Source organism: Lepidochelys kempii, chromosome 2 (assembly GCF_965140285.1).
Source record: "Lepidochelys kempii isolate rLepKem1 chromosome 2, rLepKem1.hap1, whole genome shotgun sequence".
Taxonomy (NCBI): Eukaryota; Metazoa; Chordata; order Testudines; family Cheloniidae; genus Lepidochelys; species Lepidochelys kempii.
In genome coordinates this window covers 17,087,516-17,112,948 of record NC_136381.1, presented here as the reverse complement: position 1 = coordinate 17,112,948, position 25,433 = coordinate 17,087,516, and the positions used below count along the sequence as shown (strand labels likewise).

General features: G+C 39.7%; 2 protein-coding genes across 8 annotated transcripts in view; one reads left to right on the top strand and one right to left on the bottom strand.

The window, feature by feature from the left end:
* The window catches only part of EFR3A (EFR3 homolog A), a 189,989-nt gene that overhangs the window by 14,155 nt on the left and 150,401 nt on the right, over positions 1-25,433 (top strand). For 3 of the 7 annotated variants that reach the window (XM_073330119.2, XM_073330113.2, XM_073330111.2), the window contains exon 3: positions 9,038-9,130. The exons of 1 other annotated variant lie outside the window; for it this stretch is intronic. In XM_073330119.2, coding sequence (XP_073186220.1) covers positions 9,118-9,130 — 13 coding nt within the window. In that variant the 5' untranslated portion in view covers positions 9,038-9,117. Of the gene's footprint in view, positions 1-9,037; positions 9,155-10,355; positions 10,520-19,391; positions 19,505-25,433 lie in introns of all 7 variants that reach the window. 3 more of the 7 variants (XM_073330115.2, XM_073330114.2, XM_073330120.2) reach the window with 3 other exon arrangements.
* Positions 21,458-25,291, bottom strand: LOC144930263 (uncharacterized). Its single transcript, XM_078851909.1, has 3 exons — positions 24,709-25,291; positions 23,978-24,122; positions 21,458-21,542 (listed from the first exon to the last, which is right to left on the bottom strand). Exons 1-3 carry the CDS (start codon positions 25,289-25,291, stop codon positions 21,458-21,460), a joined length of 813 nt encoding a protein of 270 aa, XP_078708035.1.

The following is a 25,433-nucleotide window of genomic DNA, read 5'->3' as shown; positions in this document are numbered from 1 at the left end:
GACACTTGTGTTATTGAATCAGAACACTGGGTTTGAGAGAGTGTGTGTGATTTGGATTTTGGGAGAGAATGGAATGCAGTAGAGATAAATTGGGAGTAGAGGAGGGTTTTATTTTAAATTGAAGGGCAGTTCACAATTTAATTAATAAATTTTATTGTATATTAGGTTTGAATTCAGTGTGAACATTTTGTACTGAATTCCTAAAAAGGAATTCAGATAAATGGGTGTGTGGTCTGTAATGATTGATAGCACTAATTCTCTTGATGGTCCTTTATGACTATAACTGGAGTGCATATGCTTGTCTGTGATTAGGTACCTCTTCAGCATAACTTTCTTTTTGAGTAGTACATAGACAATAGAAACAAGATTTGGCCATTAAGGTCCAAAAATGGGGAGGAAGCTTGTAGCTTCTTTAAGAAGTGCAAAAGAATGGTGATTCATGGGGAAGACAAGTGAGGAAGAAGACCTGTTGAGTGAATGTGTCAAGGTTGTTGATGTTGAATGTCAGCCTGCTCGCTTTGAATAATAAATCAATCGATTAGACATATAGAGAATTGGTCACACAAGAGGTATATGGGTGCTTAATCAAGAGCAAAGGTTTTTAAACTAGGGCAGTACTTTTGTAAAAACGGTGGAACATCTGTCTTTAAGCAGTGATGCTTGATGCTATTTGTAGCCCCTCATATCTTTTTATAATTGTCAGATTTTTTTTTTTACCAACTAAATTTACCCCTTCCATCCCTACCCCCATTCTTGGGGCGGGGAAGAAATCCTCTCCGGACCAGCCTTGTATGTTTCATATCTGTCTTTATCAAATGGTTGCTTTGGTGTAAATTAAGAGATTATGACTTGTGGATAACTTTAGAGTTGCAGAGGTAGCTCTTGTGCAGAAACAGAACCAGACTGCAAAGAAATCTGGAGATAGGAGCAGTGGGATATTCAGTACTAATGTACACAAAATAAATAGCAAGAATTAAAATTTGTACAGTATGTAACCAAGTGGTATGGGTTGGGGAGAGAATGTAAGCCAGCAGCTACACCTGTAATGTTAGTACATTTGAACAAGGAGCCAAGGTAAATATTCTGTCTTAACATTTTTTCATGTAATTATTTCTAATTGGAAAGGAATGGGATCAGACTATAAAGAATATAGGATATTAGCTGTGAACAGATGAGTTTGAAGATGGGTTTTTGCAAGCCTCTGAACAAGCTTACTAAAGATTGTACTCATCTTTCCCTGCCTCTGACATAGTGTTTTTTTATTTTTTTGTTTTTGTTTTTTAGGGAGACACTGGTGTCATCCTGACACCACCGTTTCACACTCTCCCACCCTTTAAGTTGTATACTGGGGATGTGTCTTGATTCATCTTACTTTACACTTTGCATACTGTATTATTGTTCTTACATGCTTGTAGTATTCTTTACCAGCTTATTGGGAGACATTAAGGGGGGTGGGATAGCTTAGTGGTTTGAGCCAGGGTTGTGAGTTCAATCCTTGAGGGGCCCATTTAGGGCTCCGGGGTAAAAATTGGGAATTGGTCCTGCTTTGAGCAGGGGGTTGGACTAGATGACCTCCTGAGGTCTCTTCCAACCCTGATATTCTATTCTATGGTAACTCAAGCTTTTTAAAAATGAAAAGGAGTACTTGTGGCACCTTAGAGACTAACCAATTTATTTGAGCATAAGCTTTCGTGAGCTACAGCTCACTTCATCGGATGCAAGCTTTTTACTCTCTAAAGCTGAGTCCTCCCTGCATTATTAGCTTGAGCTTCAGCAACACTCAGTCTCCAACCCGTCCTTCCTGATGGGCTACCTTGAGCTTAAAGCTCCAGTTTATTTCAAGCTAGAAACTTCTGGGTGCAGTGGGGTTAGGTGTAGCACTCAAAATGCCGCAAGATTAATGCAGTGGAAAAAAAACCCCTCTGAGTTGGAAAATAAAACCACTGTAAATTAGCTTCTTTGTAGATGTCACACAGGATTCCTACTAACCAACTCTCAGCATTTCTAGTTGTTATGAAGTAGTATGTTGCTATGAAACCTTAGATCATGGCCATCCTTCAGTGCTCCACTACAGTCTCCTTCTCCTCTCAATGTTACAGCTTCATTCATACTGTCATACTCAGCTGTAAAACATTGACTTCAATCTTATAGTTATTCATGGGCAAATTCATTGCCACTAGACAGGTCTGTGGTCATCTATTGAAATTCACATTGTGCATTTGAGTACATGTAATTGTGAGAAATTGAATGTGCATTTTGACTGGTAATATGTTGGAGCATGGATAAATTTATTTAAATCAGTGATTTTAAATCAGTTTTTAATTATTTAAATCAAGTGAGAAACTTTGATTTAAATAATTGAGTTTAATCTTGTTTTGTGTTTGTACTTTTTAGTTATTTTCCTAAAGAGAGGTTCAGTCTCGTGTTCATTTGCAACCAAATATAGTCCTCACGCTAAATTTGGTACTACTCTTTGCTAACTAGGAGGATATATACTGTCTATGCACACTTATGTAAGTAATTATATAGAGTGAACATTCAGATGCTTAATTTTTACATTTGTATTATGTTGAAAATGGTGAATGACTCCTTTATTTACTAGATAATTTTTTACTATGGACTTGTGTCATTCTGCATTTGCATGGGATTTGGAATTCAATTAAAAGTCCAAAAACAACAGTTTAATCTTTTTAGATAAAGAAATCTTCCTTAAATGTGCTGTATACATAAACATTTTTTCTTAACAAAACATGTTTTATATTTAAAACTTTGATTTATTAAGCAAACGAAGTATTATCTGCAGTTAGTGAATTGATGGATTGTTTCTGGTCCCCATGGGCCAGATTTTTGAGGGTATTTAGGTGCCTGAAAATGCAGATAGATGCCTAATGGGATTTTCAAAATTTCTTAAGCAGGGTAAATACCTAACTCCCATTGAAATAAAATGAATTGACATTCAGTGGGAGCTAGACATTTAACCTGCTTAGGTGCCTTGTAGGATTTCCTAAAGCATCAATCACACATCTAAGATATAAAATGCCGTTGAAAAACTGGTCCCAGGTCCTTCAGATCTTTAGAGTTAGTAGATCGCATCCTCTGCCACATGTTTTCATTCATAGATTGGAGTAAGAAAATAAACTTTCCTGCTTTTCAGTTCCAAGTTGGTTTCTTAACTTTGAATGAGCTAATCCAAATGAAGAGAAGATCCTTTCTGCACCTGCTGGCTAAACCATTGCCAAAAGTATTTAATGGAAGAGCTTTTCTGCACAACAGAAATTGAAAGCCCTTAAATTTGGGGATAAAATTGCTCCATTGTAAAGACTGAAAACAATATAGATGCTTGCTTAATACAGTATATGATGTGATTATATTTATAAAGTTTGAATGGACCTCATAAGTTAGAGGTGGTTTCTTGATACTTCTTTAGTTATATAAAGAAATGTCCATAATTCATTCAGATTTTAGGATGACCTCATTGATGCAGCATATTTATGTTTAAATTTTAATAGATTATAAATTTAGGCCTTAACAAACTTTAAATTTAGTTTTAAGCACCATTTTTTAAAAAAAATAATTTGGATAAAAATCTGATATTTGTGATTTAAATACAGAAAATCAGTTTATCCATCCTGGTTGGAGTGGGAAGTGTGTTCATTGTGGAGCTGAAGAATCTGAGCTGTGTGCTTGGGTGGCAAGGCATATGACTTGAGATTGATGTAGATGTGAATGTTGTCTTAACTAGTGATTTTCTAGATTTTTAGTGATTCAATTGATTGGAATACAATTAAGCAGTCTTAACTGTAAATTCACAATTTTTGTGGTGTGTTAGGGGGCTTATTCCTTCACCCACTTACTTCCCTGGTCCTTCTCGCATGAACAGAGAGTAACAATACCCGAAGTCCAAAGGTGCAAACAATTCGATGTTTATTGGGGTGAACTTCCAGCAAGCATGATTCCAGTTTCCTTCCTTAGTATCCTCCTTCCCAGCTCTGACACCACAGAGCCTTACACCTGTGTCCCTGTTCCCATTCCTACCCTTAGCCAAACATGATTCCAACTTCCTTACTCCCATTCCCTGTTCCCATTTCCCCCTTTAGCAAAACATGATTCCAATTTTCTTACCCCCATTCCCTGTTCCCATCTCACACACCCACATGCCCATGCCCATGCCCACCCCCACCCCCACCCCCGTCACTTCCTCATTGACTACAGATTATATAGTAAAACTTGAGTTCTGCTTAGCTATACCTTAACCAATCATTTTCCTGAAATTTAACTAACCAATCCTAACATATTGTAACATGATTATGTAACCAATTATATCCCACCACCTCAATTAGTTTACACCCAGCAAAATTAATTATACAGCAGACAGGAACAATCACAGAACCAGACAGAGATTATACAGACAAACAACAGCAAAGTGGGAACTATAATGACAAAACAATACAGAAGTGAGGATTTCATATCCCAGCTATTGATGAGTGAGTTCTTGCCAGACAGGATGCTATCAAACTAAGTTTCCTTTTACATTTTCTAGGCACTTCCCTTTCTCTGGAGGTGATAGGAATACAATCCTGTCCTGATAGTGCCTAACAGCCCAATAGCACCTTATTTCAATGTGACTAGTTTGGAATGTGAGGATGTGACCGTTCGCTTCCCAGCTTATGGCTGCCTCTGCTGCTTAGCCAAAGGCCTGAGCCTAAGCACAGGGCCACAAACTGTCACAGTAAGAGAAGGCCCTTACACCAGCAGACAGTGATTTTGATTCTTTCTTTTATACCTCTATCACTAGCCAAGTGATAAGAATACACCTAAATTCTTAGAGTACAGGCCTTTGCAGACAGGCCTGAATATCTATATCCTAACATGGTGGAATGTTTATATTGCCTTTTGTGGTTAACTAGTTAGAATTCTCAACAATGATTGGCAGGCCCATTGTGTGTCACTGGAGTATGCAGGGTAATAAGCAAACATGCAGAAAACCAAGATAATGCATAAAATGTCAGTAATTTTATTTTTACAAGTGTAGCTGGCTATAGTATTAATTAGAATAATAATTACAGTAGTGATGTTTTTATAATAGGAAACAGTACTATAATGTTCTATTTAAATTGTGTAGTTGGAAAGAGATCACTCATTAGAATTCAGGTATATGTATTCATTATGTGAGAATTAGCAAGGTTTAATGTAGAACAAGCCCAACTTTAGAATACTCAAATTGTTCACTCATTGTTACAGAAGCATTCCAAAATCTTGGATTAGGTTTCTTCAATTATTTCTATTTTAGAATTTCATTCCTACTTCTCAAATCCGATGTGTCTGTTTCTGACATTCTGTAATGACTTTTATCTTCAGCCAAAGAATGTGCTGAAGATTTTCTTTTTTTAGTTTGTGTAAAGTGAAGTCTGATTTATTGACTTCAAGGTGGATTAAATGGAATGAAGGCGTTCTCTTCCTTGAGATTACAAATTATGCTTGTTTAAAAAATAGTATTATATGCTATGGGGATTTAAGTCTGTTTTCACTTGGGTTTTACAATCATTCCAAACTCCAAGTAAATTAGTGACTAAGGTTTTAAATCTTACATGGGACAGATTGTTCTCAAAGTCTTTTACAGACTGAGTCAAGACCTATTGCACCAGATGCTGAAAACTTTAAATACAAACTCTTCCTTTCCCACACAATATTGTCTTTCCTTTGTTCTCCTTAATATTCTGTTTCTTGTTTATGGCAAAACTTTTCAGTCTTATATTGTGTTGAGTTTTAAAAAAAATATTATGGTAAGTTAATGACCAACTGAACAATGAGCTTACCAACTTTCTTTTAATATTACTAGCAGAAATTGTACAGAATACATTGCTATCATAGATCTTTTAAGTTGCTTTTATGTTGTCAAAGTTGCCTTTATAGTTCAGTGCCACTCTTCCCCCCGCCCCCAATGCCACAATTGGGAGTGTATATGGGGGAAATAGTTCCATGAAAGTGTTGAAACATCAGTAAATATGAGATTGTATACTTTTTAAAAAATGTTTATCCTTCTTAATATTTTAATTTATAACTGGTATTTCCATAATATCATGTAAAACTAAGAATACAAAGTATTATATGTCTTGCTACAAAGATGCTAAATTTACTGGCAGAGTTACTTGAGAAGATTAGTGGTCATTTCTAAAAAATCTTTTTTGTATTTCAAAGGGTTGTTTGTAGGTACAATAGGGACACAATCAAGTCTACAACTAATAATAAATATCCATGCCAGTTAGCATGTAAGTTGTACACAGCTAAATTTGATTTGTATTTAAATGTCTGCAAAACTGAAATGGAAATAAAATATTTCAGTGGGTTTCTCCATAATTTGTGGTCCTAGGAATTCTACTGTTGCAGATTTTGGCCGAGAATGGTGGATAGTATTGCATCTACTATAAACAAGCACATATTGAGAAAAATGATTCTAACTATATTTCCCCACATTGTAAAAGAGAACTAATAGTTTGTAATTCTTTAAGAAGTAAGGGAAATCAAATACTCTGGAAAGACTAGAAGATAGACATTTCCTTGAAAGAGCCAACAAGAATATTGGAGTGGAAAAACTTCCATTCACACTAATTTATTATGACTTTAAACTCCTATCGAACTCCAGTATGAACAAAGAGGAAATACCTGATACTGAGTGGGAACCAAGATTATATTTGCTTTGACTTTGCAATCACATTAGTCCATAAATAAATGAAAGCAGCATTCCCAGTGAAAAAGGAGCTAAGTTTTTTTTTTAATTTTTCCTATGAAATATAGGTGACCACCATAATACAGTTTTCCTAAAGCCTTATATATTTTTAAATGTTTGTCATTTTGTATTCTGTGTTGTATTGTTGAAACCCTCACTGTATCTTGCATAGCCAACATAAAGACTTACATACTTTTGTAACAGTGTTTAACAAAAAATAAAGAAGGAGAGGGTTGTAGGGAGAGAGGGCTGTGCAGCAGTCAGGATTCTGTGATGGTGAAGGAATCTGTTTATAAATGTCATGGGAAGCCTTTCACCTTCATTCCATTGGATGATGAGGCAGGAACAGGAAGAGAAAATCTGCTTGGACCTAGTTTTAAAGCCCATCCAAGCTCAAGAGTGAGTCATTTTCATACCTGACCCAAACCTGAAGCATTTAGGCAGGTTGCAAGGGTCTAGCCTCTGGCCTGGATTCTTTCCTTTTCCTGTCACCCCAGACTCCCTATTTGCATAAAGCCCATCTCCCTATTAAAGCCTCCTTCCCAATGCACATGCCTTCTTTACCCAAGGCCCAACACCCCATTGTTTCCCCCGTTCCCTTGCCTTCCCATTCTGTCTCTCTGAACTTCTTCCTTACTGTCTTCCTCATTGTTTTTAACAACAGAAAGCAGCACTGTGGGGAGAACTGGAGCTCAGTTTCTCTGCACTCTTGCCTCAGCTACTCAGTGCACAGGGAAGCCTAGACAGCCATGCCTTGATTCCCAAGGTAGTATGCAGCCACAGAAACTTTAAGGAGCAGTGGCAGTTGGGGCCAAAATTATTTATTAATGAGAATTCTTGAGTCCAGTCTTCTCTCATCACTGACTCATCAGACCAATAGAATGGTAACATGTCAGTCAGTTTCAGAGGAAGGGTGGTGATTGGTTGTTATTTCTGAAGACCAGTTCCCCAATTATGAGTGTCCTGACTTGTTCCCCTCTATAGTCTAAGTGCAAAATTCAACTCAACCATAACTATGGAGCTGCGACCAGTGCTTCAATTGTCAGACGAGCTGTGAACCCATTTTTCATTTTGCATGTCATATTGATGTATACGCCGATCAGATTATAAATAAAAGCTATTCTTTAAGAGTTCCTTTCAAATAAAAATTGATTAGTTACTCAGTGGAAAAAATATATTAATACAAGTGTTTTGTTCAAAGTACTTATACATCTCACTTGTGTAGAGAATCTTCAGATTAATTATTCATGTAAAATTGTGCTTCAATATGAAGTATTCAATGGAGTAGTATTAAAACACCGCAGAACAAAACTTTCCTGATTGTGGATACTAGAAAAGGAATCTTCACATAGATTGTAATTTCTCCTTGAAATAGTTGACAAAGAAGGATTTAATCTGATTTACTTTAGTATTTTCTTGAAACATTCTTTTTTACCAATCTGCTATTACAAACCTTTTATTGATTTTTTGTTTGTTTGTTTAAACACTGTTGTTCAAGTTTTCCTCTTGGTTATGCAGTTACAGTGCAGGTTTCAACATACAGAATATAAAATGACAAAATAATTGAACATACAAGGCTCTAGGAGAACATTGACTACAGTGGTGGCTTACTTTTATTCAGGAGATTTTAAAATAATTTCATTGTAAGTATTCAAAGGGCACTTTGCTTTATATCTGTGTACACGAAAAACATTAAACAATTTTAGTAAAGTTGTACAGTGTTGAGTCCACAAGATAATAATGAAACAATCTGCAAAATACAAAATAACAACTTACAACTGCCCAACTAGGACTCTATCCAGAAAATTGTACCTTTTTAGTAGGTTATACAAGTACATATTCAAAATATGTCTTGGCAGATGGTGAACCTGATAGGCAGAGAACATATTATGCCTATGAAGACTTTCATTTTGTCACATGGATATTGCAGCTCCTAATTAGCTGTTGATTGTCTAGTGTTCTACGTTAGGAAAGGGGCTGTGCAAATTGGAAGCAATTGAAACTTCTGTATCTAAAATTATCTATGCAATTTATAACTGATGAATGATATCTCAATTCATTTTTTTGCATTTTCAGTATTTGATTTAATTAATACCCTTATGTCTTTTCATTCCCTACTAAAAAGTCATGTATGCGTCAGATAGGTTTTTCATTTTGTAAGCTATTAGGTATAGTTTTAGGTTAAAAGCAAGCACCTGATAAAAGCATACTGAAGTTCAAAATCAAAATTTTGCAGTGAATATTTTATAAAAGTGTCGCTAAGTTTTATTAACTTACCTGTTTGTTAAAACCTGTCATTGTTATTTACAGAAATTACTTTGCAACTGGTTTTCGTATCAGTCGTTGATTAATCTTCATGTGCAGCATTATTTGATACTGATTTCTGTATCATGGGACGGACGGGTAAGACTCATGCTGATTATACATGCAAGTGTTCTGATTTTTCTTTTTTAAAAATATAAAGATCAATTGGTTTAATTTTTATGTTTCCCATGTGACTATGTGCAAGTTATAGTATCGAAAGACCAAGAGTGAACTGGCCTGAGATGACTGATAGCAATTAATGATACACTGAAAACTTCTTGGCCTGTCTGACAAGTGGCCTCTGGGTTTTCTTTTTTTGCCTTCTGGAAGGGACCAGTGATCACTTTAAGATCAGATACCTTGAGAATAATCAGGGATAGCAATTAATTGGATGCCTCAATTCCAGCTTTCAAATGGTGTAATCTCATTTGTAGGAGTTAATGAGAATATCTGCTGCTAAACTCTTGCTGAAATTGAAGGAAGCTGGTAATTGGAAAAACTAGATCTTAAAGCAAGGATAAGATCATAAAATTTAATAACTCCTCTTGGAGTTACAGCCAAAACTGTGGAAGAGTGAACGGTCTTGGTGGTCTTTGGCACGAACTGGTGGGAGCCCTACAAATGGACAAAGAGTATATTGGCTCTGTTCCACTGGCTTGTGTGAAAGTGTGGTGTAGTTATGGCATTACCCCCTCCATGTGTTCATTGGGTCTCTCAGCTGTAGATGCTCCTAGTCATGTGCACATTGAGATTCTGGCTGACCCCTCTGCGGGTGTCGTTAGGGGGCAGAGGGCTTTTTCACTTATTCCAGAATATGGGTAAAATGGTAACAGTGCCTTTGCTTAAGGTTGCCTCCATTAGAAGACCCTGTTTCCTGTGGCTTAAAACTTTTGAGTTCTTTAACTGTTTGGGTTCAAATTTTCTGAGCTGGGTGTCTGCCTAAAGCTGAAGGCTTTTGCAAGTTTCAACAAAACCAGGGTAGGCATTTCCCAGAATGAATTTTGAGGAAAAATGCATTGTTTTACCCATGTTAAATTCTCTTAGCAATTTCATTGAGAAGTGCCTCTGTGCTTTGGATGAGGAACTCAAAATTTGGCAAGGGGGTCACCTTGTTTATTCCTTTTTGTGGAAAATATACCCAAATTTGGCCAAGTTATAAGCTGCTTTTATAAATCAGTTTGTACACGTTCAGTCGAAGTTTGTTAGAGACTGGCAGCTAAATTTTCAAAAGATTCTATCTGCACTGAGCATGCTGTGTCCCTATATGCGGACCGGACTGTACATGTATCATTCTCCAGAGTGACTGAAAATGCTTCATCCCCAGGCTGCAGGAGCTGAGCAGGACTTCCACTGCAGTTGTTCTTCACAGTACCTGGGGGCTGCTGTGGTATGTGGCAATGGAATGGACAGGAAGGAGACTACTCTTTTGCTCACAGTAGTCCTGCAGCTGGTGCCCAGCAGCATGGAGAAGGCTGTGCCGGACTGAATGTGAGGTTTTTGGTTTAAGTCAAGTTGGTTTAGCACATCATAAGTGTTGCTTTCAAGTATGATCCTACCTTTGGATAAAATAAAAGTGATAAGGGAGTGACTGAAGCTGTGCCACCTTAAAAAATTATGCAGTATTATACAGACTTTTCCTGTGGAAGAAAAATTCATATGAAAAGGTAACTCGTGGCTTGCTGGGAGTATAGGAAATCATAAATAAACCACAAAGAATATTTTTGAAAGATGGAAAGCCATTTAAAATCCAAACTAGCCTCCAACTGTGATATCTGAAAGGCATGTCCCAATTAAAATTCTCTGTTAATGGAATATTACTTTATTTTGTGAGCCTGTTGCAAATGTTTTGTACCTACTGCAATATTTTTCATAAAAAAAGGCAACACCTTTTTTTAATCAGTAAAGCAGTACCTGATTAAACTACTAATAAATCCTATTAAAACTAATTTGTACTGAGAAAATTTAGAAATATATATAGTGGAGATTGTCTTGCTGTCACCTTATGAGTGTCCTATGCTTTTGAAAATAAACATAACTCCAGAACATTAAATCTATAGACAGTACACTGTAGTACCAATAACTACTGCTTTCATAAGGATTAACACTTCAATATTTATCAATCTTTAAACACTTAGAAATGATCTAAATTTACAGTAAATGTTGAATATTTGATGTTCTGGAAACAGTCTGAGCCCTAACTGATTTCCCATACTCTTTTTACAGTCTTCCCATTTAAATCCACTTGAACATGTTCCATATGGTAATTAAGAGTCTGCACTATTTGTTTAGAGCTAACCCCTGAAGAAGGAAAAACCTGATCTTTGCTCCCTGGACCTCAGATATGGCTGCCAAAGCCCACTTTGTAGAACACCAAATGCAAGGGAAAAAATTAGCTTGTGGTGTCATGAAGATGATGTACTGTTCTAGCACTGGTCTAGGACTCAGGAGATCAAGGTTCTCAGTTCAGCCACCAGAATAATGTAACTGGAGTCGATGTAGCATAGGGCGACTTACTGCAGAGTCTACACTGCACTGGGTCGACGGGAGAAACTCTCCCATTGACTTACCTTACGCTTTTTGTTCCGGTGGAGTACCGGAATCGACAGGAGAGCGATCTTAATGCCTAGGGGTGCTTGCTTTTGCAATGCTAGCCCTATTTTGCCAAGTTCATGTATTGGACAGGGAACCTGCAAGCAGGCATCTGCTTTGTAACAGGATAGGGCCTGACTTTAGATTGGGCCTTAGGCCTTGCACTAGGCCCTTATATCAGGCCTCAGGTCTCAGGCTCTCTCTTTCTACTACTCTGAAAACGTGGCTTCTATTGGACATGTACAATCATTTGTGCGTACCTAAATCTTGTGTATAAATCATGTATCTACCTGTGCACATGGCCTGTTGCTCTCACAAGGCAAATTAAGACTCTATCAGGTGATGTGTATATATATAAATATATTTGTCTGGAACATTGGGTATTTCCATACATTATGCATATGTAAATAATTATATGTGCCTAACTTTAGCAATCTGGAACAAAGTATTTAAAGCCTCACAACACCCTTATGAGAGAGCATATCTCCAGTTCCCTGGATAGGGAAATGAGGTACAGAGAGGCTGTTGCTTGTCAGGGATGCACAGTAAGTCTTGCTGGAAATAAAACCCAGAACTCCTGATCATAAATCCCATGCGATAAACAGTAGACTGTGCTCTCTTATTTGAAATGAGTAGTACCAAAGGTTTAACTTTCATTTTCAAAGCATTTTACAAAAATTAAACAATCCTTTGAACAACACAAAATTTCCATACCAGATTATGGCCAAACTCTGTGAAACATTGCATTTTTTAATGTAGTGTTGCAATTTAGATTTTCTTTTTTCTGTGTATTGAGCGTAATATTAAAGTATATTGAGTAGAGAATGCCTTTTCTAGGTTTTAGCCATACTTACTTATAATCAGGAAACAAAGACTATGTTCAGTGACAGTTAAGGCTGCATTAAGACACACGTAGGCACTCAAAACCTTAAAAGCAGGGAAATAAGATAAGGGGGAAAACTCCTGTTTCTTTCCATCTTCTCATTATTTACAATGTTGTTAGTATCTAGAACTTTATATGGCTTTCACTTCTGTGTCCAACAGATACCAAAAAGCAATACATACCCAACTTCATCAAATTTGCCCTCTAAAGTGAAACCTCAACAGTAACATCAGCAGTGTGAAAGCAAAATAAGTTCCAAAAGCATGTGACAAATGTGTCAAACTGTTGATGCAAGAGGCTGGGGTCACTGAGTTTTGCATGACAGTGAACTGAATAAAGTTGGGTTATGTATTGCTGTCTGATATGGGTTGGAGATGGAAGTGAATGCCTTTTGGAGGAAGTTTTAACAGTATTGTAATCAATGTAAAGATGGTAAGGAATACTGGAAACTTTTGTTAACTTGAAAGTATAAAAGTATGAACATACAAGGGTTTGAGTGGGTAGGATGGGTTTTGGTGCAACCTGAACTGTCACTAACCTTAATTCTTGTTTGTTAATTTCTCACACAATAGCAACTTGGGGGCCCAGAGGAGGGTTAAAGCCACTTTGTGGTAGGTGCTGTATAGAAACGTAGTAAAAAGTCTGCTGTCCAAAGAGAACTGATAGTCTATGGCTGTAAGCAAAATTGGGGCTTGAATTTGACAATGCAGCTGGTGACTGAAACAGGCAAATGGGAGTAAAGAGAAGGGTGGGAATACGAGCTAAGAATAAAAACAGAATTTTATGCATAGTAAGCAGTAGTATTATGATATATATTTAATTATTGACCCAGTCATATTCTCACTCACGTCATGTTTTGCTACTGACTTCGCTGGGGGGTAGGTCTGGGTGCTGTGTGTGCATTGGCATGTCCTGCAATACCTTGGTTGCAGCTTAGAAAGAACTACTGAAGACAGATGATACAGCAGCCTTAACCCTGCCCTCTTGGGATTGCCAGTCGTCAGTCACCCTCTCTGACGATCCCTCTGTACATACCCCATTACCAAACTACACTCTCCCAATATCCATTACTGTATATCAGACATCCATAACTACTAGTGGCTGAGGATAGGGAAAGGAATCTGGTAAACAGGTTGTGCAAAAAGGGGACAGAGTTAAGGTTGCAGTGTATGTTCTGTGATGTACAGTTGTTGTAATGGTAAAGATGTGTGGCTTAACTTTTAATTTTACTTTTGTGGATTTGTAGTCACCCTAACTGATTAAGTTTTTTTGCTTATTAATATAAGACATGCTAGTCCTGCAGTGCTTACAGTCCGTGTATAAAGTTTGTCTCATGAGATTCCCAACAAAATAATTGAACCTTAATATTTAAAATCTAGGTAGATTTTTGTAATTAGTTCTTGAAGAGGAAGTTTTATGAGCACATATAGTGAAAGATTACTTTGTGTGAAAACAAGACCCAGTTTTTTTTGCCATGAAAGCTAATGGAGAAAGAAGCATGGTGACAGAAACTTTTTGTTGTGAACCTCTGCTGGGGAAAGTTTTAAAGTGAGAATTCCTCGATAGGGGAAAAAATTTGAATCTCCTCAGGCCATGTCTATACTACTAGCTTATATCAGCACAGCAGCACTGATGCAGTTGCGTTGCTGTAAAATGGCTCATGTAGCTGCTATATGCTCACAGGAGAGAGCTTTCCCATCGACATAATAAAACCATCTACACGAGTGGTGGTAGCTATGTAAGTGGGAGAAGCTGTCCTGCCAACATAGTGCTGTGCACGCTACCACTTATGCTGGCAAAATTTATGTTGCTTCAGGGGCATGTGTGTTTTTTTTCACATCCCTGAGCAGCGTAAGTATTGCCAACGTAAGTGGTAGTGTAGACATGGCCTAAGCCAGTTAGCACTTTTTACCAGCATTATAGACTGAGTTACTGAAGTTTTCAAATCATGGTTTAAAGACTTCAAGTTACGTAAAATTCACCGTTGACACTAGTTTAAACATGCAAGTGACCATGCCCCATGCTGCAGAGGAAGGCAAAAAACTCCCAGGGTCTCTGCCAATCTGACCTGAAGGAGAATTCCTTCCCAACCCCAAATATGGTGATCAGTTAGATCCTGAGCATGTGGGCAAGACCTGCCCAACAGATTCCTGGGAAAGAATTCTCTGTAATAACTCAGAGCCCTCCCCATCTAACTATTCTGTCTGAATAATTTAGCTATGTAGTGAATGTGTGTATGTTGGCACAGGTGCTTTTAGGCCCTAATCCAGCGAACTGTTTAAGCACATGCTGATTATTGAGTGCTTTGCTGGACTGGGGCTTGAGTGAGGGTGGGATGTGCAAGTCCTTATTAGTTTAGACTGCACAGTTTACTCTTTATTAAATTAAAAACCTGTCTTGTCCATTTGACATTTTTAAAAAACAGTTTAAATAATGTCTTCATTTATCTGTAGAAGAAAAAGTATTCTTAAAACATTATTAATTCCAAAACTAGTTAAGGTTGCTGTATAACAGCATAGTTTACCCATCACTTTACAAAACCCACGCACTTGAAAGTAAAAATTGTAGGTAGACCTCAAATCTTGCATTATGTATGAAAACACATTCAAATCAAGAGTAAAGAACTTCATATTTCATCCCAGCATAAATAGTGATTAAAAAATCAGTTCTCAAAATGTAATTGTAAATCAGACTAAAAATGTATTCCTGTACATTGTCATATATTGAACAGCCTCAAATGTAAGTTAATTCATATATTTTCCCTCAGAAATTAATACTTTTCCTCCTAAAACACTATTAAAATTTCACCTTACTGATGTCAGCTTGTTCTTTGAAGGTACAGTAATTGTTAATGCTAACAGGCAGTCGTTGTCACACAAATTAATAGGCAGCAGGTTTAATACAAACAAGACGGAGTATTTTTTTTATCCACAGAACATAGTTAACTTGTGGAACTCATTGCCATGGGGTATTGTGATGACCAAAAGTATAATTAGATACAATTTAGATAAGAACTAGATAAGTTCAAGGAGGATAGGTCCAGCAATGGCTACTAGCCAAGATGGTCAGGGATACAACGCCATGATCAGGGACTTCCTCTGACTGCTAGTAGCTGGGGAGGGGAGGAGGAGTGGATCACTTAAACTGCCCTGTTCTATACACTCCCACTGAAGCGTCTGTACTGGCCAGTGTTGGAGACAGGCTACTGGGCTAGATGGACCATTGGTGTGACCAGTATGGTAGTTCTTATGTAAATCATCACCTTCTACTCATCTGTTATGAAAAAATGGTTCCTTTGTATCTTCAGCCATGTAGTAACTGTGTCAAAGATTGCATACAATTAGAAAATGTTTGCATGGATATTGTGTGAAACTTGAAAGTAAAAGTTTAAGCCAAGATCTTCAAAAGTGACTAGTGGTTTGTGGCTCAATTTTTTGGGTGCTCCAGTTGAGACATACTAAGGTCTAAATTCATCAAGTCACTTATGTCCCTCTTTTTCCTTGATTACATCACTAACTTAAAGCATAAACTACTCAGATGCTTAAAGTTAGGCATACGTTTAAGTATCTTGCTGAACTGGGATCTTAATTTGTCTCAAGCTAGGTGCCAAAATCCTTAGTTATTTCTGAAAATCTTGATTATAGCGTTTATTTTTAATGTCAAGCAGAGATGGATCTAGCCTCTTATTTGTGGCTATGTAAAATTAGGTTTTCCTCCTCCTGATTTTGGAAAGTATAAGGTGTATGGGGAGAGCAAGCTGCCCGTATGTGGGGAAGATTACTATGTGAAAAATGAGTAAATGTTTGTTGCTGAGACTGCACTTAAGCATTTCCGTGCTACAGATACACTTCTGGTTTTCTGACAGTTATACCTAGATTGTTCCCTACCCAAAACAATGTTCCAATATGCAAAATAGATTGGAAGTTAATAAGTTTCATAACACAGGTAAATCTTTGAAATGTTTCCAGAGAAACGTTTAGATTTACCCAGGTTATAAAACACAGGTAAGATCGTGGATAAGATCCTGTCTACTCTGTATGTGTTTGTAACAAGGAATAACTATGCTTTCTTGTATGGCTATATCTCAAGTGCAAGTCTGGTCTAAGGCCCCTTGTACACCCGAACAGTTTTACCAGGTTTTTAACTTGTTGGTGGCATTAGTTGGTTCCAGATGTGGTGTTTTTGTGTTATATTTGTTGAACAGTAACTCTGGATGTTAATGTTTCCCATCCAGTAGTCTAGGCTCTCACAAAGCTGTCCTGTAATCAGGTCAGATCTGTTTAGAGGATGCTATCTGCACAACATCTCATGTCTGTATCACCAGACTGAGTGGTCCTCTCTCCTCCTCGTTCTGTGTCCCATGCATGGATACGTTGCCTCACATGTTTTTCATATTGTTTTGTATGTATGCTGGGGACCTTTGATTTCCTGACTTTCCCAGAATGCACTGGTAAAAACAGTGAAGTCAGTGTTGGTGGTGGATGTGGATACATAAGTTTGACACTTGGTTTTGATGTGGAAAAAGCTGCTGGATGGATGTAGCTCAACCATATTTATTGCAACTGTGTCAGATAAATGTGTAACCTGGCTAGTTTAATAATTGTAGTGTAGAGATAGCCTTAGTTAAAGAAGGGGTATGTGTGATATGGCACATGATTGTGGGCTGGGAGCACATCACAGGGTAGAAAATTAAAGCTGCTTGGAACGTCAGCCTAGTAGGGATTTAGGAGCAAGCATTCTGAGTCTTGTGAAACTACAGAGTGGAATATTACACTTTCATTGGGTGTAATTGCCCAAAAATGTTATATTACACTCAGTGTAATAGTAGGCATCCTTCAGTCTTGAGAGACCATGGTACTTGAGAGAGTATTACACTCTCTCAGAACTAAATATAATCCGATTTTCCTGACATGAGTTATGAAAAAGCCATCTTAAAGTTGTGGCCCCTGTCATTACTATTTATAGCGTGATAGTTCTTTCTATATTAAGTGGACAAGTGTAAGAAAAACATATAACTTTTTTTTATTGAAGTTAAGGAGGCTATGATGAAAAATCTAATTTTGGACCAATCAACCTTGGCAGTGTACATCTTGAAGCAATATTGTGTATCCTACTCCAGTTTGGTTATTGCTTGCCTAGCTTACTTTAATAAAGCAAGGTCAGAAACACAATAACTTCTGTCAACAACTTGTCTTTGTGAAACGATAACTTTCTGAATTTCTTAATTATGGTTTGTGACAGGGTGGCATTTGGGACTGATATAAATAAGATGATAAAATATGTATGTTGTATCTTTGTATTAATCCCCATATCTTTATCCCAGAGATGATGATCATGAGTTTTATGGCAGCTGACAAACACATTGGCAGGTACTACCTGCATTTTTAAAAGCTCAGAAGATACACCTTTAGAAAGCTTTTACTGTTACTTTCACTAGACAGCTTTACTTCACAAGGGTAGCACTGTGTATGTGCTGATAAGTTACTTTTATTTTTTTGGTTGAAAAACATAAGAATGGCCCTACTGGGTCAGACCAAAGGTCCATCTAGCCCTGTATCCTGTCTTCCAACAGTGGCCAGTGCTAGGTGCTTCACAGGGAATGAACAGAACAGGTAATCATCAAGTGATCCATCCCCTCTTGCTCATTCTCAGCTTCTGGCAAACAGAGGCTAGGGACGCCATTCCTTCCCATCCTGGCTAATAGCCACTGATGGACCTATCCTCCATGAATTTATCTAGTTCTTTTTTTTTGAACCCTGTTATGGTCTTGGCTTTCACGACATTCTCTGGCAAGGAGTTCCACAGGTTGACTGTGTGTTGTGTGAAGCAATACTTCCTTTCATTTGTTTTAAACCTGCTGCCTATTAATTTCATTTGGTGACCCCCTAGTTCTTGTGTTATGAGAAGTAGGAAACAACACTTTCTCTAAACCTCATGATTTATAGACCTCAATCATATTCCTCCTTTGCCATCTCTTTTCCAAGCTGAAAAGTCCCAGTCTTATTAATCTCTCCTCATACGGAAGCCGTTCCATACCCCTAATAATTTTTGTTGCCCGTTTCTGAACCTTTTCCAATTCCAATATATCTTTTTTGAGATGGGGTGACTGCATCTGCACACAGTATTCAAGATGTGGGCGTACCATAGATTTATATAGAGGCAACATGTTATTTTCTGTCCTATTATCTATCCCTTTCTTAATTATTCCCAGCATTTTGTTTGTTCCCAACATTATTCCCAACTTAAAAGATTTTCAGTATTGACCATTTTTCTTTGCTACAAATTCTTCACTTTTATGTTTGACTTAAACCTACATCATTATTCATTTTAAAACTTTATCAGATGACAGCATGATGGCAGAAATTGTCTATTCTAGAATTCTGATGGGAAGTAAGATGCAATTTATACATGCCCAACTTTGAACAATATCTGTCGGAAAGGCAGACTGTGACAGTGACGGGGAATATAGAGATTTCAAGGATGGATGTTGATTTCCCGCAAGCCAAATTCAAATACAGATTTCCCCCGCGTATGATGATAAATTGAATCAGGGTGATTGAAATTAGGATAAAAATGTTTGGGTTTTTTTGGAGATTTGTGTTTTCCTAGGTGCTGGAATACTATGAATATGATAGTAGTATAAATAACTAGGTTTTCCCTCCTGCAACAGCTGAAAATTTCTCTTGGGTTAATTGCAGATATACTTACCTGGAAAAAAAAAATCTCAATGTAGTTGATCTTTGCAGACATTTGAGTTTGGTGAATAATAATGTTTTAGATTCTTTATCAATCATTTTTATATACAGAATAATTTTTGCTATTGACTGAATCAAAAAACGTGTCCATCTAATGTTTGAAACAACCATTTAAAAATTTTGTATTTAACAGCTTAAGAAGGTGGGGAGCGAGAGCAGGATTGAATGCCAGAGGAATTGTGGTTTTGAAGAGCAAAACAAAAGTGTGGCCAGAAAGCCAGGAAACCCAAGAGCTTGAAAGATTGGGTAATGAATGTCTGTAATGAAGTGTGTTTTTGTGGAGACGCTGTGAAGTCACAAATGGAAGGCGTTAGTCAGAAGTTTGGAACTGAGAGCATACGGCATAGGGGTATTAAACATTGAATAGATCAAGACTTGCAGAGTAATGAAATTGTACCCAGCAGTACCACATAATTGTCAAACTCTATAAATTCACAAGGTGGCACCATAAAATAATTAGAGCTCTGCTTTATTTTCTTTCTCCGTTTAAAAAGTGTCACTAAAACCTATGAAGTAGTGGAATACAATCTAATTAAGGAAACCTTTCTTCAGTCAACAAGATATCTTTAAAATCTCCAAACTAATAAGACCTCATTTTCTCAATAAATTCCATTTTTGTGGGACCCACACTTCATCTCAGATCCCTAGTTGTGAGGGTTTTGATTCTTGAGGGCAGAAGATGTGTGGTGAACAAGCCATGCCCTACTGGCCATTACATGCCCTACTGTGCAGAGTATAAATACTGCCTTTCAAATGTTCTAGTGAGTTCCTTCTTGACTGTGGTCAGTGAGTAGCCTGCCTCATTGGCCATAGCTCCAGCTTTTCTTTAGACCCTAACAGTTCCTCATTTTGTATCTTCCAGTCAGGTGTGGTATGATTGTTGAAATCTTTCACTTGAGTGCTTTGATAGATTCCCGTGGTGATTTGGTGCATGCCTTGGCGTTCAGATGCCACTGGTTGTTGGTGCCTGGCAGCTCTTCCATGCTCAGTCACGTTCATTCTTTAAGCTAGTACCTTGGAGCTTTGAAGATTGCATTCCCCGGGCCTCTTGAATCAGCCAGTTGGAACTTCAGGAAGTGTTTTAAGATGCTTTAGGCTCCCCCATTCCCTACATGATTCCAGCTACTTGAGTTTAGGTATGGTGAGTCTTTTTGCTATGGGCTGCTGTTTGAATTCAGATGATCTGGAGCACTTGGACATCAGATACTTCTACTGAGGAACAAGAGGACAATAACTCCCCAAGGAAGGTGCTGTCTTTCCAGGTTCTTTACAGATGCTGTCAAAGGCAATTGATTTTTGAGCTTAAATCAGTTCAGAAATCTGAAAAGCTCTAAATTGAAGGTATCTCATCACTGAACCTTTGTTCAGTTGGGTTGCTGTGACTTTGTGCCTATTTTTTACTAGATAATAGAGGAAATCATGGTAGAGCCTTCACACAGCTGTCCTAGTCTCAAAGGCAGTTGAGGAAAAAGTGCAGCTTATCCCCCCATGTCCATGTGAGAGCGTAGTGGTGAAGGCAACCACAGCTAGAAGACTGGCCACACCTGTGGTACGGTACCCCATGATTGTGAACTGCAGAATGGGGTTCATCAGGACATACTATTTACCAGCCTGTTGCTGCAACTGTGTAACATGAATTACCAGTTCTTTCTGACCAATGTCCAGATGAAGTCATGGAAGAAGGCTTCTACCTAGATCAGTTTGCTTCTCCAAAGAAAGGTCAGGAACTTAGGAAGGAATTCTGTGAGGACACACATCTGGCCTGGAATCAGGTTCAAACAGGATTTGAAGCAGGTGAGATGGTGGAGGCCACTGTCTCAGGTTGAAAGCTGATCTGCTTAGTTGCAGGTATCTAGATTACATCAGACCATCCTTCCTTTCACTAGAAACAGAATTTCACTGTGATGTTGGTATCGGTTTTTTGCTGAGGGCAAAAGAAACAGACCACCCAGCATTCTCTTGGGTCTGTATTTCTGATTGTGCCCTTCCCTCGAGAAAGAGAAGGGAAAGGTGAAGCAGATAGTTTCAATCAAATTTTATTCTACACTGAAGTCAGTGGGACTTAAGCACTTGTGTAAATATGGCCATGAAGAGGCATAGATGTAAATATATGTTTAAGTGGCTTCTTGAGTTGGGCCCTAAATGAGCATTTAGGTAAGGACACATCATAGTTTTGTACTAGATGTAATAGCTGAACAGTTAAACTAATCTGGAGTATGTGTTCTGGTGACTCAAGTCATTGAGTTCTAAGGTCCAGTACCTGTACTGGTTCAATGAATATCTCCTGTGCAGAAAAAAGATAAAAGTTAATAAGGTGGTCAAGGTGCATCTTAGGGTATGTCTGCACTACGAAATTAGGTCGAATTTATAGAAGTCGGTTTTTTTGAAATCGGTTTTATATATTCGAGTGTGTGTGTCCCCACAGAAAATGCTCTAAGTGCATTAAGTGCATTAACTCGGCGGAGCGCTTCCACAGTACCGAGGCAAGCGTCGACTTCTGGAGCGTTGCACTGTGGGTAGCTATCCCACAGTTCCCGCAGTCTCCGCTGCCCATTGGAATTCTGGGTTGATATCCCAATGCCTGATGGGGCTAAAACATTGTCGCGGGTGGTTCTGGGTACATATCGTCAGGACCCCGTTCCCACCCTCCCTCCTCCCGTGAAAGCAAGGGCAGACAATCATTTCGCGCCTTTTTTGTCTGCTGCCAGCCAAAGATGTAAAGGATAGATGGAGTGGGTCAGAACAAGAAATAGACCAGATTTGTTTTGTACTCATTTTCCTCCTCCCCTGTCTAGATCACACTGCAGTCAGTCACAGAGAAGGCGCAGCGAGGTTAATCTAGCCATGTATCAATCAGAGGCCAGGCTAACCTCCTTGTTCCAATAACAACGATAACTTTGGTGCACCATTTCTTATTGGAACCCTCCGTGCAGTCCTGCCTGAAATACTCCTTGATGTACAGGCACACCCTTTGTTGATTTTAGCTCCCTGAAGCCAACCCTGTAAGCCGTGTCGTCAGTCGCCCCTCCCTCCGTCAGAGCAACGGCAGACAATCGTTCCGCGCCTTTTTTCTGTGCGGACGCCATACCAAGGCAAGCATGGAGGCCGCTGAGCTCATTTTGGCAATTAGGAGCACATCAACCACCACACGCATTATCCAGCAGTATATGCAGCACCAGAACATGGCAACGCGATACCGGGCGAGGAGGCGACGTCAGCGCGGTCCCGTGAGTGATCAGGACATGGACACAGATTTCTCTGAAAGCATGGGCCCTGCCAATGCATGCATCATGGTCACGCAATCAAAGATCTGCTGATATCAAGGGTAGTGACCCTGGGAAATGTGCAGGTCATAGTGGATGGCTTTGCTGCAATGGGATTCCCTAACTATGGTGGGGCTATAGACGGAACCCATATCCCTATCTTGGCACCAGAGCACCAAGCCGCCGAGTACATAAACCGCAAGGGGTACTTTTCGATAGTGCTGCAAGCTCTGGTGGATCACAAGGGACGTTTCACCAACATCAACGTGGGATGGCCGGGAAAGGTGCATGACGCTCGCATCTTCAGGAATTCTGGTCTGTTTCAAAAGCTGCAGGAAGGGACTTTCTTCCCAGACCAGAAAATAACTGTTGGGGATGTTGAAATGCCTATATGTATCCTTGGGGACCCAGCCTACCCCTTAATGCCATGGCTCATGAAGCCGTACACAGGCAGCCTGGACAGTGGTCAGGAGCTGTTCAACTACAGGCTGAGCAAGTGCAGAATGGTGGTAGAATGTGCATTTGGACGTTTAAAGGCGCGCTGGCGCAGTTTACTGACTCACTTAGACCTCAGCGAAACCAATATTCCCACTGTTATTACTGCTTGCTGTGTGCTCCACAATATCTGTGAGAGTAAGGGGGAGACGTTTATGGCGGGGTGGGAGATTGAGGCAAATCGCCTGGCTGCTGGTTACGCGCAGCCAGACACCAGGGCGGTTAGAAGAGCTCAGGAGGGCGCGGTACGCATCAGAGAAGCTTTGAAAACCAGTTTCATGACTGGCCAGGCTACGGTGTGAAAGTTCTGTTTGTTTCTCCTTGATGAAACCCCCCGCCCCTTGGTTCACTCTACTTCCCTGTAAGCTAACCACCCTCCCCTCCTCCCTTCAATCACCGCTTGCAGAGGCAATAAAGTCATTGCTGCTTCACAGTCATGCATTCGTTATTCATTCATCACACAAATAGGGAGATGACTACCAAGGTATCCCAGGAGGGTTGGTGGAGGAGGGAAGGAAAATGCCACACAGCACTTTAAGCACAGCACTTTAAAAGTTTACAACTTTAAAATTTATTGAATGACAGCCTTCTTTTTTTGGGGCAATCCTCTGTTGTGGAGTGGCTGGTTGGCCGGAGGCCCCCCCACCGCGTTCTTGGGCGTCTGGGTGTGGAGGCTATGGAACTTGGGGAGGAGGGCGGTTGGTTACAGAGGGGCAGCGGTGGCAGTCTGTGCTCCAGCTGCCTTTGCTGCAGCTCAACCATACGCTGGAGCATTCTGGTTTGGTCCTGCAGCAGCCTCAGCATTGAATCCTGCCTCCTCTCATCACGCTGCCGCCACATTTGAGCTTCAGCCCTGTCTTCAGCCCGCCACTTACTCTCTTCAGCCCGCCACTTACTCTCTTCAGCCCTCCACCTCTCCTCCCGGTCATTTTGTGCTTTCCTGCACTCTGACATTATTTGCCTCCACACATTCGTCTGTGCTCTGTCAGTGTGGGAGGACAGCATTAGCTCGGAGAGCATTTCATCGCGAGTGCGTTTTTTTTTCTTTCTAAGCTTCACTAGCCTCTGGGAAGGAGAAGATCCTGTGATCATTGAAACACATGCAGCTGGTGGAGAAAAAAAAAGGGACAGCGGTATTTAAAAAGACACATTTTATAAAACAGTCGCTACACTCTTTCAGGGTAAACCTTGCTGTTAACATTACATACATAGCACATGTGCTTTCGTTACAAGGTCGCATTTTGCCTCCTCCCACCGCGTGACTACCCCCTCAACCTTCCCCCCCTCCCTGTGGCTAACAGCGGGGAACATTTCTGTTCAGCCACAGGCAAACAGCCCAGCAGGAATGGGCTATACTGAGTGTCCCTGAAGAAAAGCACCCTATTTCAACCAGGTGACCATGAATTATATCTCACTCTCCTGAGGATAACACAGAGAGAGAAAGAACGGATTTTGGTTGAATGCCAGCAAACATACACTGCAATGCTTTGTTCTACAGTGATTCCCGAATATGTGTTACTGGCCTGGAGTGATAGTGTCCTACCATGAAGGACGAAATAAGGCTGCCCTCCCCAGAAACCTTTTGCAAAGGCTTTAGGACTACATCTAGGAGAACCGCAAATGCCAGGGCAAAGTAATCCTTTCACATGCTTGCTTTTAAACCATGTATAGCATTTTAAAAGGTACACTCACCAGAGGTCCCTTCTCCGCCTGCTGGGTCCAGGAGGCAGCCTTGGGTGGGTTCGGGGGGTACTGGCTCCAGGTCTAGGGTGAGAAACAGTTCCTGGCTGTCGGGAAAACCGGTTTCTCTGCTTGCTTGCTGTGAGCTATCTACAACCTCCTCCTCCTCCTCATCTTCTTCGTCCCCAAAACCTGCTTCCGTATTGCCTCCATCTCCATTGAAGGAGTCAAACAACACGGCTGGGGTAGTGGTGGCTGAACCCCCTAAAATGGCATGCAGCTCATCATAGAAGCGGCATGTTTGGGGCTCTGACCCAGAGCGGCTGTTCGCCTCTCTGGTTTTCTGGTAGGCTTGCCTCAGCTCCTTCAGTTTCACGCGGCACTGCTTCGTGTCCCTGTTATGGCCTCTGTCCTTCATGCCCTGGGAGATTTTCACAAAGGTTTTGGCATTTCGAAAACTGGAACGGAGTTCTGATAGCACGGATTCCTCTCCCCAAACAGCGATCAGATCCCATACCTCCCGTTTGGTCCATGCTGGAGCTCTTTTGCGATTCTGGGACTCCATCATGGTCACCTGTGCTGATGAGCTCTGCATGGTCACCTGCAGCTTGCCACGCTGGCCAAACAGGAAATGAGATTCAAAAGTTCGCGGTTCTTTTCCTGTCTACCTGGCCAGTGCATCTGAGTTGAGAGTGCTGTCCAGAGCGATCAGAATGGAGCACTCTGGGATAGCTCCC

What these genes read in the sequence shown, in the direction of transcription:
- LOC144930263 (XM_078851909.1), bottom strand. Translation starts at nt 25,291, where the DNA reads ATGCAGAGCTCATCAGCACAGGTGACCATGATGGAGTCCCAGAATCGC. An exon ending in AGGCGGAGAAGGGACCTCTG is followed by an intron (nt 24,123 to 24,708) that starts GTGAGTGTACCT and finishes TTTCTCCACCAG; the next exon opens with CTGCATGTGTTTCAATGATC. An exon ending in GCACAGACGAATGTGTGGAG is followed by an intron (nt 21,543 to 23,977) that starts GCAAATAATGTC and finishes TTTTCTGCACAG; the next exon opens with GAGATATTCATTGAACCAGT.